At 42.0% G+C, this 16,002-nt stretch overlaps 1 protein-coding gene across 3 annotated transcripts in view; it reads left to right on the top strand.

Moving 5' to 3' along the window:
- Positions 1 to 15,107, top strand: part of sacs (sacsin molecular chaperone) — a 29,052-nt gene extending 13,945 nt beyond the window's left edge. For 2 of the 3 annotated variants that reach the window (XM_027012019.2, XM_035534263.1), the window contains one exon: positions 2,905 to 15,107. In XM_027012019.2, coding sequence (XP_026867820.2) covers positions 2,905 to 14,456 — 11,552 coding nt within the window. In that variant the 3' untranslated portion in view covers positions 14,457 to 15,107. Of the gene's footprint in view, positions 1 to 1,584; positions 1,615 to 2,904 lie in introns of those variants that run through there. The other variant, XM_027012020.2, reaches the window with a different exon arrangement.
- The last annotated feature ends 895 nt before the right edge of the window (positions 15,108 to 16,002 follow it).

Here is a 16,002-nt window from a genome sequence, read left to right as displayed (position 1 = left end):
CTCTGCTCTCTCCTGTGCTGTTCACGAAGGCGCTATTTTAAACCTGCCAGAACTGTTTAAAGTGGTCATGCAACACTTCTGTCCATGCGGTACTGTTGAGATAGGCATGACCAAAACATCTTGACAGGGTCCAGTGTTCTTCTCCGAGCAGTTTGCCACAAAATGACATTACATGACCCAACTTGCTGTCACAGTGTTGCTATGGTGTACCAAATGTCATACAATTTACAGAATCTGTTTTATTTTTAAGCCATATTTAGTATATTGTTTAGAAGTTCAATAATGAATTGTGTTTTTCACTTTCATCCCGGTTTTGCATTTGAATCTCAGTTCAGCAGTATCTCTGGGGTTGCTCAGGTAAGTACACTGTGTGGAGTTCTGCCTGCACAGTTGGAGAAGGAATGTTCCTGTTTAATGAATCAGTTTCATTCACTTACATTTAAAGTGCTAGATACTATAACTGAATTTGTAAGGCAGTCATGATCTAAATCCACAATGTTGAATTTTCTTATGTTCAGTTGTTTCTGGGTGGACTTAAATGAACACTGGGTGTTATTTCAACACTGTAGGTATTCATTCAACACTGTGTTAATTCAACACTGTAGGGGTTCATTCAACACTATTAATTCAACACTAGGTGTTAATTCAACACTGTAGGTGTTATTTCAATTTTGTGGATTTTGTTATGCATCTAGCCAGTAACTACAGCGTGTGACATACTGTAATGCAACTAATACCTGTGACCTGATAGCAGCTCTGTAGGTGTTCTGTAGGTGTTATACTTACTGTAAAATACTTCTGAGATGTTCATTACACAAATATAACCTTCATTAATGAAACAAAAGTGACCGAGAAAAGGAAAGAAACAGATTAGTACAGCACAAGGTTAACTTGTGTTGGGATCACCGTGTGTGTCGACGGTATGACCTGCATGTTAGCAACGTTGTCTGTGGGACTTGCTCACATTGTGGATGTTATCCACAGTGTTCATACACCATACCTTAACTTTTTACTGTCATTATAATTTTTCAAAATATGGTGTGTGTGATATGTATGGTGTGTTATATATTATTTAAATGCGTATTCTATTAACCCTTGTTAAAGTAGAAGCATTATATTTGTACGTTTTGCATTGTATTTCTGTAAACTGTTATTGATGTATCTTTTCTCTCCTATTCAACATAGAAAAAACTGTTATAACTGATTCTCACTGTTATGTCTTGTGTTCTACGTGTGTTGTATGTGGCTTTTGTGCCTGTTCCAGGTTCAGTACCCGGTGCCTGGTTTTGTGCCTGAACCAGGTTCAGTACCCAGTGCCTGGTTTTGTGCCTGAACCAGGTTCAGTACCCAGGGCCTGGTTTTGTGCCTGAACCAGGTTCAGTACCCAGTGCCTGGTTTTGTGCCTGAACCAGGTTCAGTACCCAGTGCCTGGTTTTGTGCCTGTTCTAGGTCCAGTGTCCAGTGTCGGGTTTTGTGCCTGTTCCAGGTCCAGTGTCCGATTCCAGTGCGTGGTTTCCCCGTCCATCCCGGGAACCTGCTCCTGTCTGGTTCTTTGGGACAGCCAACCAGCCCCATCCCAAACAAAGTGGAGAGGCTACTTTTCTGTGCTTCCTTGTGAGTTCTGTATTGTTTGTGGTTCATTTATGAGATCTTTTGACTGTTTACACTGTGTTTAACTCGGTATCTGGATCATACCCTGAGCCTTTTTCCTATCAGCATGGTTGCTTCTGTAAATTTGTATATAATGTATTATTGTGTGTATATATGGAGTGGCTGCCATTTTTGTCTGTGTTTATGTTAGGGAGTTAGTGTAGTTTTGTGATTTTGGCCTTGGCCACTCCTTAAGGTAACACCAGCCTTGTAATAGTACTTGTGTATAATACACTCGCACTGCCAGAATTCAGTTGTTTCCTCCAGTTCCTTCCCTTTGTCTTTTATTATATACATTTCCTTCCTGTTACCCAAACAAATCTGTTACGAATTTGTCTAACGATGTGTTTGAGTAGCGAGTAGCCACCAGTATATACACACACAAAGACATGCAATGTATGAATTTAAATCAGTGACCAAGTTGAAAGGGACAAAGCAAAATCAGGGTATAATCCAGATACAAACTAAAACAGTGTAAACAGTCAAGAGCCATCACAAATCAATCACAAACCATACAGCACACACCAGGAAGCATAGCAAAGCAGTCTCTCCATTATGTTTGAGGCGGGCTTGCTGGCAAACCCGATGAACCAGAGAGAAGCAGGATCCCAGGGTGGCGCGGAAAACCAGGCACTGGATTCAGACAGTAGACCTGGGACAGGCACAAAACCAGGCAATGGAAATGGATACTGAACCTGGAACAGGCCCAAAACCAGGCACTGGACCTGGACACTAGCCTTAACACGGGCACAAAACCAGGCAATGCAACTGGATACTGGACCTGGAATGGGCACAGCACTCACATACAACCCACACTTGGAATACACTCATTCATTTGTGTTTACAACCAAGACTTTCTTTGCAATCGTTCTTCTTTGTGTGTCAGTGAACATACTTTGATTTGTTATTGCAGTATAATCAGATTATGAATATGCTAAAACTGAGAAAGATTCATAACATACAAATTCAGTTCCATATCAATGCCACCCTAAATCAATAATTTTACATGTTTCCTTTACTTTTAAAAAACCTTACAAAGTGTCTGCACCACAGTTGAAAAACCTACTTCTTTCTAATACAGGAATAGTACAATCAATTTGCTTGAAGTACATTGTGAAAACCCTTGTAATGAGTAAAAGTCAGTACTCCATTAAAATTAATAAAGCACATCTAAATGTGTAAGATATGCCATTTAAGAGTTTTAAACACTATGCATTTGTAATGGCTAAATATCAGTTTCTTTTTTCTCCTCAGGAAGGCCCTGCACTCAGGTTCAGGTTTTAACTCCAGAGAGATCTGCACGCCTCATAAAGGAAATCCTTATGACAGCCTGGCCTTCCAGAGACTTTGTCGTGCAGTGGAACCCCGGTAACCAAGAGAAAAAACATCCATCAACATCTTGGCTCCGAATGGTCTGGAAGCATCTCTACATTAATTTTGCTGATGACCTTAGTACCTTTGAAGACATGCCTTTGATTCCGAACGTGCCACTGAATGACAGTATCGCCTCTTTGGAGCTCCTGCGTCTTAAGGCTCCATCTCCAATCATTGTAGTGCATGAAGAAGAGGGTCCTTTATGTGAAGTCCTGCTGGAAGTCATAAAGAAGCTCGGAGGAGTTGTCTTAAGTAAACTGGACCCCTGCTTGCAACACCCACTACTGAAAAACTACTTCCACCAGTTGTCTCCAAGCACTTTACTGCAAATTATGGACAGGGCCTCATCCCAAAGACTTTCTAGCCAAGTGTCATCCCTCACTGGGAAACAAAAAAATACTCTGAGAGGTTTCTTGGCTGGTCTCACAGATGTCACTGAGAAAGAGAAACGCATAATTCAAGACCTCCCCATCTTTGTGGAAGTGGGGCAATGTTCAGAGAAGGGAACACCATCCTTTACCTCTCTGAAAGGAGCCAGAGCATTGCACCATTCTGCCAAGTGCCCTTCAGATGTTAAGTTATCCATTCATGTGGTGGAAAGCAGTGATGAGGCAACTATTCGACTCGTTGGATTGTTAAATGTGGAGCAGGTCAAAAGCGCAGAATGTCTCAAAGTAATTCTACAGGACATCGATAAAGGGTTTTATAGCAAAGATGAAGTGAGAAGCATCATGCTCTGGGTGCTTACCCATTTCTCATTTCTTAAGAATGAGAACAAAGCAGTGGTCAGTTGGCTTTCCTCACTGAAGTTCATATTTTCCTCCTCAGGAAAAATGCTTGCAGCAACAGACCTTTTTGATCCTGAGCTGGAGATACTGCAGACCCTCTTCTATATGGAAGAAGAAACTAGATTTCCTCCAGACACATACACGTCATCTCCTGATATTCTTCATTCTCTAAGGCAGTTAGGGCTCAAGAATGAAGTCCAGCTTACTGAAAAAGACGTACTTCAAATTGCCCAGAAAATTGAAGAGTTACAGGGAAGTAGTAAGCCAGAATGGGAGTCACTGCGGAACAAGGCAAAAACACTTCTTATGATATTGAACAAGCAAACAAAGTTAGTTAAGTCTTCAGAAGTTCAGACATCCCTGAAGAAACTGAAATGGGTACCTGTCTGCAAGGACCGACCTTTAAATTACCCCAAGACTCTTGCCTGGAAAGGAGACACTTGTAATATTTCCTCCCTGTCTGAAATGTGTGATATGTCTCATGCAGTGCTTGTTGGCTCTTCAGTAGCACTGGTCGAACGGACATCTGTTGGTATGAAGAAAGCTCTGATGTTATCCATAGAGCCTCAAGTCGACCAAGTGCTTCAGCATTTAAAAGCAGTAAACGATTGGCACAGATCACAGGCGTTTACCACAGAGGACTGGTATCAGTTTCAGCAGATCCTTTTTGAGATTTATGACTTCATGCAAGTACATTTAGAGGATGCAAGAGAAGCATTGAAATCTCTGTCTTTTGACTGGGTTTGGACGGGCAGAACATTTGCATCCCCTGGCCACACAGCCCTGAAACATATAACAGACTTGGATCTACAGCCCTTCCTGTACTCATTACCAAAGACAATTGCAAAGTTCCACAAACTTTTCAAATTCTGTGGTTCTGTTGATGAAATTGATGCTAATCACGTGTTTGAGGTGGTCAATACAATTAAAGAAAGAAGTGAACAGGAAATGACAAAAAAAGAAAGCAAACACAATATCCTTCTCTTGATAAACATTTTACGATGGCTGTATAACAGTCAAATATCAGTGAATGTTGACATGCATGTGCCCATTCTTTGCTACAAAGATCCAGGAAAATTGGTCATGAAACCAATTCATGAATGCACATACTGTGACATCAAAGTGGATGATTTGAACGACTTGCTGGATGATACCACAGAGCCCATCATCCTGGTACATGATGACATACCAATGAAAACCGCAGAGTGGTTAAGAGTTCCCTGTTTGAGCACAAGGCTCATAAACCCAGAGAACCTTGGATTTGAACAGTCTGGCCAGACGGAACCACTAACAGTAAGGATAAAGAATATTTTGGAGGAATATCCATCGGTTGCCGATATCTTCAAAGAGCTTCTGCAGAATGCTGATGATGCAAATGCAACTGAATGCAGTTTCCTGATTGACATGAGAAAAAATCTTGACATTCGAGAAAATTTACTGGACCCTGGAATGATGGTGTGCCACGGCCCTGCTCTGTGGTCGTTCAATAACTCTGTTTTCTCTGACAGAGACTTCCTCAACATAACCAGATTGGGAGGGTCCATGAAACGGTGTGAAGCAGACAAAGTGGGCACATTTGGGTTAGGGTTCAACTCCGTGTACCATGTGACTGACATACCCATCATCATGAGCAGAGAATTTATGATCATGTTTGATCCCAACATCAACCACATCAGCAAACACATCAGGGACAAATCAAACCCAGGTATCAAAATCAACTGGAGTAAACAGCAAAAAAGACTGAGAAAGTTTCCAAACCAGTTCAAGCCTTTTGTTAATGTGTTCAACTGCCAGCTTCCCCTCTCTCAAGAGTCTCCTTACAAATATGATGGAACACTCTTCCGACTGCCATTCAGGACAGAGAATGAAGCAGCAACAAGTGAAATTAGCAGCATATACTACAACACCCCTGATATCTATTCACTAGTTGATGAATTTAGCATCTGTGGCCACCGGCTGATCCTCTTCACCCAGCATGTTGGCATGATGGTCCTAAAGTATCTAAAATCCGAGGACCTGAATCCCGCCGCTGCGCAGGATGTGGTCACAATTAACAAAAGTGTTTGGTCTTCCAAAGCAGCTTACGGTCCCCTCAGCATTCTGAGGTCTGCAGCCAAAGCCATGAAAAAAGTGGCAGCAACCAACAGAGTACCTGCTGATATTCCTAAGTCTGGCTGCATCATCAGAATTGTGGTAGAGGAATTTCACAATGTGTTCAGGCGGATTCTGGACCTGCAGTCGCCCCTTTTCCGAGGTTCTGAAGAGGATCCATCCTCATACTTTGAGATAGCAGCAAAAGGCTCTCAGACAAAAAGACTCATAGACGAAATGCCCCAGAAGGCCATGGAAAACACAAACTGGCTCATCTGTTCGTGCATGGATGCAACCGAAGCTCTAAAGTTCTCTCTGAGTGAAAGCGGCAAGCGCCTGGGACTGGTGCCATGTGGGGGTATAGCAGTCCTGCTGTCTGAGGAAGAAAACCGAAAATGGACACTTAAGACAAATGCAAGCCCAATCGGAGAGGTATTCTGTTACTTACCTCTCAGAATAAAGACTGGACTACCTGTGCACATCAATGGATGTTTTGCAGTTACTTCAAATCGTAAAGAGATCTGGAAAACAGACACAAAAGGACAGTGGAACTCCATTTTCATGAGACATGTGATTGTCCAGGCATACTTGGCTGCACTTAATATGCTGCGAACTATGTCGGAAAATGGGGAACTCCTTGACTACAGCTATTACGCAGCCTGGCCTGATCCTGGAGCTGTACATGATGATTTTAATTTGATTTGCCAAGGAGTGTATCAAGAAATCGCCAAAGGCGGCAGTAATGCCAATGCAAAAGTCTTTTCAGATGGCAAAACCTGGGTGTCAATCAAATATGTTCGGTTCTTGGATGACTCCTTGCTCTGCAGACCTGATGTCGGACCAGCTGCCTTCAAAATATTTATGAAATACCTCAAGTGTGACTCCCAAGATCTCTGTGCTGTTGATTTGCCAGACTGGGTAAAAGAAGGTTTTGTCGATGCTGGCTGTAAAGAGAAACTGATGGAGAACACACTCACGGAGAGACGGTTCTTTTCAGATGTATTCTTCCCCCATATACAAGACATAGACAGAGACCTTCGTGACCCACTGATGCATTATGTCCTCAATGAAAAGTTGGATGATTTCGCAGATATACTGAGAGGGACTCCATGTATTCCATGTTCTGGGCCATCACACAGGCTTGTTCTACCCTCTAGGCTCATACACCCAGAAGGAAGAGTTGCCAAACTGTACCATAGTGATGATGGGCGGTTCCCTGAAGGAAGTGTGAAAGACTACCTGAATCCAATATGTCTGGTGAAGTTAGTAGAGTTGGGTATGGTAAAAGATGATCTCTCGTGGGAAGACTTGACTGAGCGCGCTGAGTCTGTAATGGCACTTAATGACACTGACCATACAGCTGCATGCGTCAGAAGCAGTATACTGCTTAGCCTTATCGATGAAAAGCTAAAACTGAGAGACACAGGAGGCAATGAATATGTTGCAAAATTACAAGCCACCAAGTTCCTGCCCTTCTTGACAAAGCCTGCTGGCTTTTCCCTCCCTTGGCATGGAAATAATTTTAAACAGACAACAATGTTCCCTGCAACAGAGCTTTTTACAACAGAGCATCAGGACACTGTGTGTTTGATGAAACCAATCTTGAATGAGAATTCTCCCTCCTTTAAAGGATGTGGCCCCATTTCTTTGGCTGTAAAAGACTTTCTTGGACTGATTAAAAAGCCAACTGTTGGTCTAGTCATCAGCCAGCTCAGAGAACTGTCAAAATCATTTGATGGTGTCACACTGTATCAGGAAAATATAACGAATGCCTGCTACAAATACTTGCATGAAGAGATGATGCAATCCCAAACTGCACAGGAGGAAATTGCAGATAAGTTGAAAAGCTTCAGTTCAATTCTAGTGGAAAACACGTATGTAAATCCATCAAAAGTGGCATTTCATTTGAATTTTGATGCTGCTCCATATCTCTACCAGCTTCCTAACAAATACAGAAATAGCTGTCGTGAGCTCTTTGAAAATGTGGGGGTTCAGCCAAGCTACACGGTTGAAAATTTCTCAGATGTCCTGGAACAAATCAAAAGTGAATGTGGGAGCAGATGTCTGACAGAGGATAACTTTCAGCTCTGTCGCAGGATCATAAGCGAAGGAATATGGAGTTTGATTAGAGACAAAAATCAGGAGTTCTGCCAAAGTAACTATGGACAGATACTCTTACCTGACAGAAATCTCTTTTTGCAACAATCTAAGTCACTATGTTACAATGACTGCCCTTGGATTAAGGTTAGAGATACAACTGTTAAGTATTGTCATGGAGATATTCCAAGAGAAGTAGCAGTAAAATTGGGGGCAATTCCAAAACGTCATAAAGCCTTGGAAAGGTATGCTTCCAATATCTGTTTCACAACACTTGGAAGTGAGTTTGGGCAAAAGGAGAAACTCACCAGCAGAATCAAGAGCATTCTCAATGCATACCCATCTGAGAAGGAGATGCTGAAAGAGCTCCTTCAGAATGCAGATGATGCCAAGGCAACAGAGATATACTTTGTGTTTGATCCCAGGATCCATCCAACAAACAGAATATTCGATGACAAATGGGTGCCTATGCAAGGCCCAGCACTCTGTGTGTATAACAATCAGCCATTCACAGAGGATGATATCAGAGGGATCCAGAATCTCGGTCGAGGCACCAAAGAGGCAAACCCTGGCAAAACTGGGCAGTATGGTATTGGATTCAATTCTGTGTATCATATCACTGACTGTCCATCTTTTATCTCAAATAATGACATTCTCTGTATCTTTGACCCACACGCACTTTATGCACCTGGGGCAACATCTGTTAGCCCAGGGAGAATGTTCAGGGATTTGGATTCTGACTTTAGGTCCCAATTTTCTGATGTCCTGAATTCATATTTGGGCAACCATTTCAAGCTGGATCGGTGCACAATGTTTCGCTTCCCCATACGTACAGTAGATATGGCAAAAATTTCAGAGATCAGTTCAGTGCCTGCATCAGACAGAATGGTTCAGAATCTCCTGGATAAGTTACGAACAGATGGTGCAGAGCTACTTATGTTTTTGAATCACATGGAAAAAATTTCAATATGTGAAATAGAAAATGGGACAGGAGAACTGAAAACATTGTATTCTGTGACTGCAAAAATCACAGATGGCGATCGTCTGAAACGCAAGCAGTTTCACGCTTCTGTGGTGGACAGTGTGATAAAGAAAAAGAACTTAACCCAAATCCCAGTTCAACAGATTACATACACAATGGACATTGAGGACTCAGGTGGAAACTCAACAACCTGGCTAGTGTGCAACAGGTCTGGCTTCTCTGATATGGAAAAAGTCTCCAAGAGTGTAATATCAGCCCACAAAAATGAGGACATCACACTCTTCCCACGAGGTGGGGTGGCAGCATGCACGAGCCACAACTACAAAAAAGCTCACAGAGCCTTCTGTTTTCTACCCCTCTCACTGGAGACCGGCCTGCCTTTTCATGTGAATGGGCATTTTGCCTTAGATTCTGCCAGAAGGAACCTGTGGAGGGATGACAATGGAGTTGGAGTGAGGAGCGACTGGAACAGTAACCTAATGATGTTGCTAATAGCTCCTGCGTATGTGGAGCTGCTGGTACAGCTGAAACGTCGCCTCTTTCCTGGTCCTGATCCTACTATGACAGTCCTACAAGGAACACCAGTCCATGTTGTAAAAGACACTCTGCGAAAGTTCTTATTTTTCTTCCCTGTAAACAGACTAGACATTCAGCCAGATTGGTACTGTTTGGTAAAAGCAATTTATCAGTGTATTCACGTTGACTTGAAAAGACTCCTTCCTGTTGTCAGAGCTCCACAAATAGACAACACAGATATACACTCAGCAATATACATTTGCTGGGTCAATACGTCCCCCTCAAATAAAAGCAGGGCATTCTTTGACAATTTGCTGCAGGACGAATTGCAGCACCTGAAAAACACAGAATACAACATTACCACACGTAAATCTGTGGCAGAAAATGTTTACAGACTGAAGGCCATGCTTCTGGATGTTGGCTTCAACTTAGTTCACAGTTGTGATGAGACAGCCAGCCTATACTTTTGCCTGGAAGATTCAGGTATTCCGGTCAGCTACGTGACACCAGAAGATGTCCGAAACTTCCTGCTGACATTTTCATCACCAGACACCTCTTGCCAAATTGGAAAACTGCCTTGTAGACTTCAGCAATCTAATGTCAAGCTCTTCCACAGTCTGAAGTTGCTGGTGGACTACTGCTTCAAAGATATTGAGGAAGACGATGTCAGAATAGAGGGTCTGCCACTGCTATTGACAATGGACAACAGTTTGCAAGTGTTTGACTCTAAGCGGCCAAAATTCCTGACTACTCATCATGAACTAATCCCTTCCCGGAAAGAACTGTTCATGAACAACCTGTACATGAGATACAGCCACATTCTTTTTAAAGCTGGTGTGGCAAAGATCTTTGACATAAGCAGCTTTGGAGACCTACTGGGATCTGTCCTACCCCGAGAGTACAGAACAAGGGTCGCTGTGAGGTGGAAGGAAAACTATGCTAGTGATTCTTGGCTGAGAAGTGTATGGAATTTCATCAATGAGAATATTGGCATCAAAGATGACCAGACAGACATAAAGCCAAAATTTGAGACAGTCCTGGATATCCTTAAAGACTGGGCTCTCCTACCAGGGATCAAGTTCATGGTGTCAAGCAACAAGTTAGTTGTACCAGAACATGATGTTTTGCTACCTCTGAGCCTAGTGTATGCTGCCATTTTCCCCAATGGACAAAATGACAAAGTCTTCCATACCGTGATGAAAGCAGGATGTTTTCAGGTGGCTATAAACAAAATATGTGCCAAAGAAAATCCTATCTTGCCTCTGCTGGCACAGCACACAGCAAATGTTGACAATCCCTCCAGCATTCTGAGAGCCATTGAGTACATGATCCAGACATCAGCTTTCAAAGCAGGAAGCCTGACAGAAAAAGACTTTGAAGCTCTCTTGCTGTACTTTAACTCTAATTTGAATAACCTAAGCCCAGATGACGTACAAAGTCTGAAACTGTTACCATGTTATAGAGCTGTCAGTGGCCGACACGTTAGCATTGCAAGCTTCGGGGCATGTTATGTACTGACCAAAAGCATTCCCTCTATTGATATAGAAAAATGGGCACACACTACTTCTTCAATATTTCTAGTTGACAATTCACAGCTGAAAGAGCTCTACACCTTTCTTGGGTGCACACCAATCGATGATCTGGAGGTATACCTGAAGCACCTTCTACCGAAGTTTGACATTCTGTCGTATGATGCCAAAATCCAACACATGATCTATCTTAAGGAGCAGTTAATGGCAATAGAGGAGGCCTGTGGCATAAGGGATCAACTGTATGAAAAACTGGAAAGTCTGTCCTTCATTTATGATTCAACAAGCAGACTAAAACCAGCCACAGCTTTCTACGATCAAACAGTAAAAGTATTTGAAGTGATGCTACCACCCAAATCTTTCATCCCTGCTGAATTCTTCAGGAAAATTGAACAAATGTTAAAACCAAAAAATGGTATCTCCTTCTTACCTTCGTGGATAACATTCCTACGCATGATAGGCTTAAAATATATTGTGTCTCAGCAGCAAGTTCTACAGTTCGCAAAAGAGATCAGCATCAAGGCTCAAACAGAGAACTGGTCCAAAGAAAAGGTTCAGACCATTGACGATGTTCTCCTGAATCACATTTTCGGTGAGAGGACAGATCTCTTTGAAGGACAATTTCTCAAAGAACTCTCTGCAATACCATTCCTTTTTCCAGAGCGTGCTCCAGCAGAACTGGTTAGATTGCATCCTCAGTACCAAGAAATAAATGGCTCTGTTCCTTTAATTCGCTTCAATGGGTCTCAAGTTAATCCAAAATTCAAGCAAACCGATATCATGCAATTGCTCTGGACATCATGTCCCATACTGCCAGAGAAGGCCACCCCAGTAAGCATAACAGATCAAGAGGGAAGTCCACTTGCAGGCCAAGAACAGCTTGACAAAGTGTTGGCTATGTTAAATGTAAATATAGACCCACCTTTGGAAAAGGTCATTAGCAACTGCAAAAACATATGCAGCGTTACAAACTTGGATGATGACACAGTGAAAACAAGATACAAAGTCTTGAAGAGCACGTATGAATTCCTTAATGCAGATAAACGAGAATTCCGTCAACAGTTACGAGGGGTGGCATTTGTTATGGTTGAGGAGGGTTGGAAGCTTTTGAAACCAGAAGAGGTTGTCATTAATCTGGATAATGAAGCAGACTTTAAGCCGTATCTATACAAACTTCCACTTGAACTTGGTACATTTCACCAGCTGTTCAAAGTCTTGGGAACTGAGGACACTGTATCAACAAAACAATATGTTGAAGTGTTGTGCCGGATATACAGAAGTTCAGAAGGCAAACAGCTTGACCCGAATGAAATGAGAACAGTAAAAAGAGCGGTATCTGGATTATTCAAAAGTCTCCAGAATGATCCAGTACATATACGCAAAGATCTAGAGACCCTGAGAGAGTTCACGTTTTACCTGCCAAGTCATGATGGCCGACTTGCCAAGTCAAACAGTTTAGTTTTTGATGATGCACCTCATTACAAGGGCAGAATCCAAGGTAATGTTGGAGTCCAAATGCTTGTTGACATGAGCCAGTGCTACCTTGGCAAAGATCACACCTTCCACACTAAGCTAATTACATTGCTTCCACAGAAATTGAGGCCCAGACTTTTGAGTAGCATTTTGGAGGAGCAACTTGATGAAGAGTCTCAGAAAATGTGCCAGTTTGGAGCCCTCTGCTCCCTTCAGGGTCGGCTTCAGCTCTTACTCTCCTCTGAGCAGTTCATTACTGGACTAATACGCATCATGAAGCATGAGAATGACAACGCTTACATGGTCAATGAGGAAAAAGCAATACGACTGTGCAAAGCCTTATGTGAAGGCTTGAAGGTGTCCTGTTTTGAGAAGCTACAGACAACATTGAGAGTCAAAGGTTGCAGTCCTATTCCACACAGCAAGAGTGAGACCCTGGCCTTCCTGAAGAGATATGGCGCATCAGTCATTCATCTCTACATTCAACACTCAGACAGCAAGGATATCAACTTTCTCCTTGCTCTTGCAATGACCCTCAAGTCTGCAACAGACAATCTGATTTCTGATACATCCTATCTCATTGCTATGCTGGGCTGCAATGACATATACAGAATCACAGAAAAGCTGGACAATCTTGGCGTCAAATATGATTCAACAGAACCCTCGAAACTTGAGCTTCCCCTCCCTGGGACACCGATACCCGCAGAGATACATCATATACTTCTAATGGACCCTATGAATGTATTCTATCCTGGAGAATATGTGGGCTATCTAGTTGACTCAGAAGGCGGAGATATTTTGGGGTCCTATCAGCCAACCTACACATATGCCATCATTGTTCAAGAGGTGGAGCGAGAAGAGGACGACAACCCAAGTTTTCTAGGTAAATGCTACCAAATTGACATTGGATACAGTGAATATAAAATTGTAAGCTCCCTTGATCTGTATAAATTCTCAAGACAAGATGACACCGCCCATATTCGAGATGGTACACCACCAGCACAGACAAGCCCATCAGAGAGTAAATGCCCAGACCCCAGAATGGTTCCACCTATTTTTACTGGCAAGGAAAATCACATAGCTCCTCCGACAAAGATTTCTCCTAAAAAGATTAAGCTTAATGCATTACCTGAAATTCTGAAAGAAGTGACTTCAGTTGTAGAGCAGGCTTGGAGACTTCCTGAGACTGAGCGAAAGAAGATAATCAGGCGTTTGTATCTCAAGTGGCACCCTGATAAAAATGCGGAAAACCTTGACATTGCCACTGAGGTCTTCAAGCACTTACAGAACGAAATCAACAGGATGGAGAGGCAAGCCCAGGCAGAGCAGACCACAGACAGGGCAACACGAAGAACTTTCTCTACCTCTTCTACTCGCTTCCAGTCGGAGAAGTTCTCTTTTCAAAGATTTTACACATCATGGAACCAGGAAGCAACAAGCCACAAGTCTGAGAGACAACAGTTTCGAGAGCAGTTTACAAGTTATGCAGGAACGTCTCATTCCAGCCGCTTTTTTGTACCGCCTTCGTTTAAGTCTGTTGGCAACCCAGTGGAGGCTCGCCGGTGGCTACGGCAGGCCAGAGCCAACTTCTCAGCTGCAAGAAATGACCTTCACAAAAATGCCAATGAGTGGGTTTGCTTCAAGTGCTTTCTGGCCACCAAACTAGCACTAATTGCTGCAGACTATGCAGTCCGAGGCAAATCGGACAAAGACGTGAAACCCACAGCATTAGCTCAGAAGGTGGAAGAGTACAACTCTCAGCTGACGGGGCTGGCTAAGGACGTCCAGATACTGGAAGGGTATGGTGTTGACAGCCTGAGAACCCGCTATCCTGATCTTCTCCCCTTCCCTCAAATCCCCAATGACAGGTACACCTCGGAAGTGGCACTGAGAGTGATGGAATGTACGGCTCGGATAATCATCAAACTGGAGACATTTGTGCAACATAAAATATAAATTATCAAGAAATTCCAGTTGTTCAGCCACATTTTATATATATATATATATATCAAAATCAGAATGGTGGCTAAGTGCAATACGAACAAGTGAATATAATACAAGACATGGCTGAATCAAAAATATGTATTCAGTTGGCAGTTTATGCACAAGCCTGCTTCCTGCATACGTCTGCTCATACACGTACAAACAGGCGCCACCCGAGCCTGACAATATTGTAACCTTTTACTTAAATGACAGAGTCTTTGACATGTAACTGTACATAATGCTAAAGGCTGCAGCAATATTTTTCTTTTTAAACCAAAGGTTGCATTTTCCCCTGTACAAAGTGAACAAGAATATGCTACTTTTTTACCTCATCTTTTATATAAAAGTATTTTTCTTGACACAGTCAAACCAGTTGACTGTATTGTAAGCATGTGTTAGCATTACACTTGGTTAAAGAGCGCTTGTGTGTTTGCTGAAATTTGGGAGTGAAGACTTTTACATGCGGAGCGTTGTACATTAAACAACAGTGCAGAGTACAATGAAGATCTAAAAATAACCTGATTGTTCTGTGACTTCCTGGATGTCTACTTATGTGTTATGTCTTGTGGTCTGGCTGTTATTTAGAATGAATGACTAAAATCATCATACTGTGCTTAACATTATATATATATATATATATATATATATATATATATATATATATATATATATATATATATATATATATATATATAAAAAGAGAGAAAGAGTAAGAGAACGAGAGAGAGAGAGAGAGAGCGAGCGAGAGAGAGGCCCCTAGGTTCTAAGTTATGTATGTGTATATAGGTAGGTTCCTGACATATGACCTATTGCAGCACTAAAGTTTCAGAAGCCAGTTAAAGGTCCTAATGTATGAAGTGCATCCTAGACTGTGACACCTTTACTTTAGAAATGCATTTGATAAGACAGGAATGATGCTTCCCCTCTCTTGTTCATTCACGTCGTTTGTGCCTCCATTGTACAGTAGGACTGAACGTTACCTAGGGGCACAATCGAGAAGTATATCTTTTCTGGTTTTCCATAACATAAACAAAAAGAAATACATTATAAGACACCTCTTAAAGTAAATGATAGATGACACTTCACATCCGCTTTCACTGCTGAATTGTGACAGTTCTGTTTTGTTTCGTTGGGGTTTTTTTTGTTTTTTTTTTTGTAGCTGCATATCAGGAAACAGCAACACTTTGTAATTGTGTATATTTTAAAACATGTCAACCTCTTGTCTTTTTTTGGAGAAGTTTGATCAAGAAGTTCTCTTTGTTTTCATTAAGAGGAACATAGTTATTCATATGGTGCTAGTTTTATTTTAAATAATATATTTTACCTGTGCATTATTTGTTTTAAGAAAGATCATTGGGGATTAAAATTAAACACTGGCTTCAGTATTTTTTTTTTTGTTGATGTTTCAACAGTGTATATCTTGTTAACATGGACAGTTCCATAAATCTAATAAATTCCCACAGTACCATTTGCGGGTTGTGCAGTTGACCTGGCACCAGTTCAGGTTCCACGGGGGGAT

This window comes from Electrophorus electricus, chromosome 15 (genome assembly GCF_013358815.1).
Source record: "Electrophorus electricus isolate fEleEle1 chromosome 15, fEleEle1.pri, whole genome shotgun sequence".
Taxonomy (NCBI): domain Eukaryota; kingdom Metazoa; phylum Chordata; class Actinopteri; order Gymnotiformes; family Gymnotidae; genus Electrophorus; species Electrophorus electricus.
The sequence above is the reverse complement of the archived record's forward strand: the minus strand, read 5'-3'. Positions and strand labels throughout refer to the sequence as shown.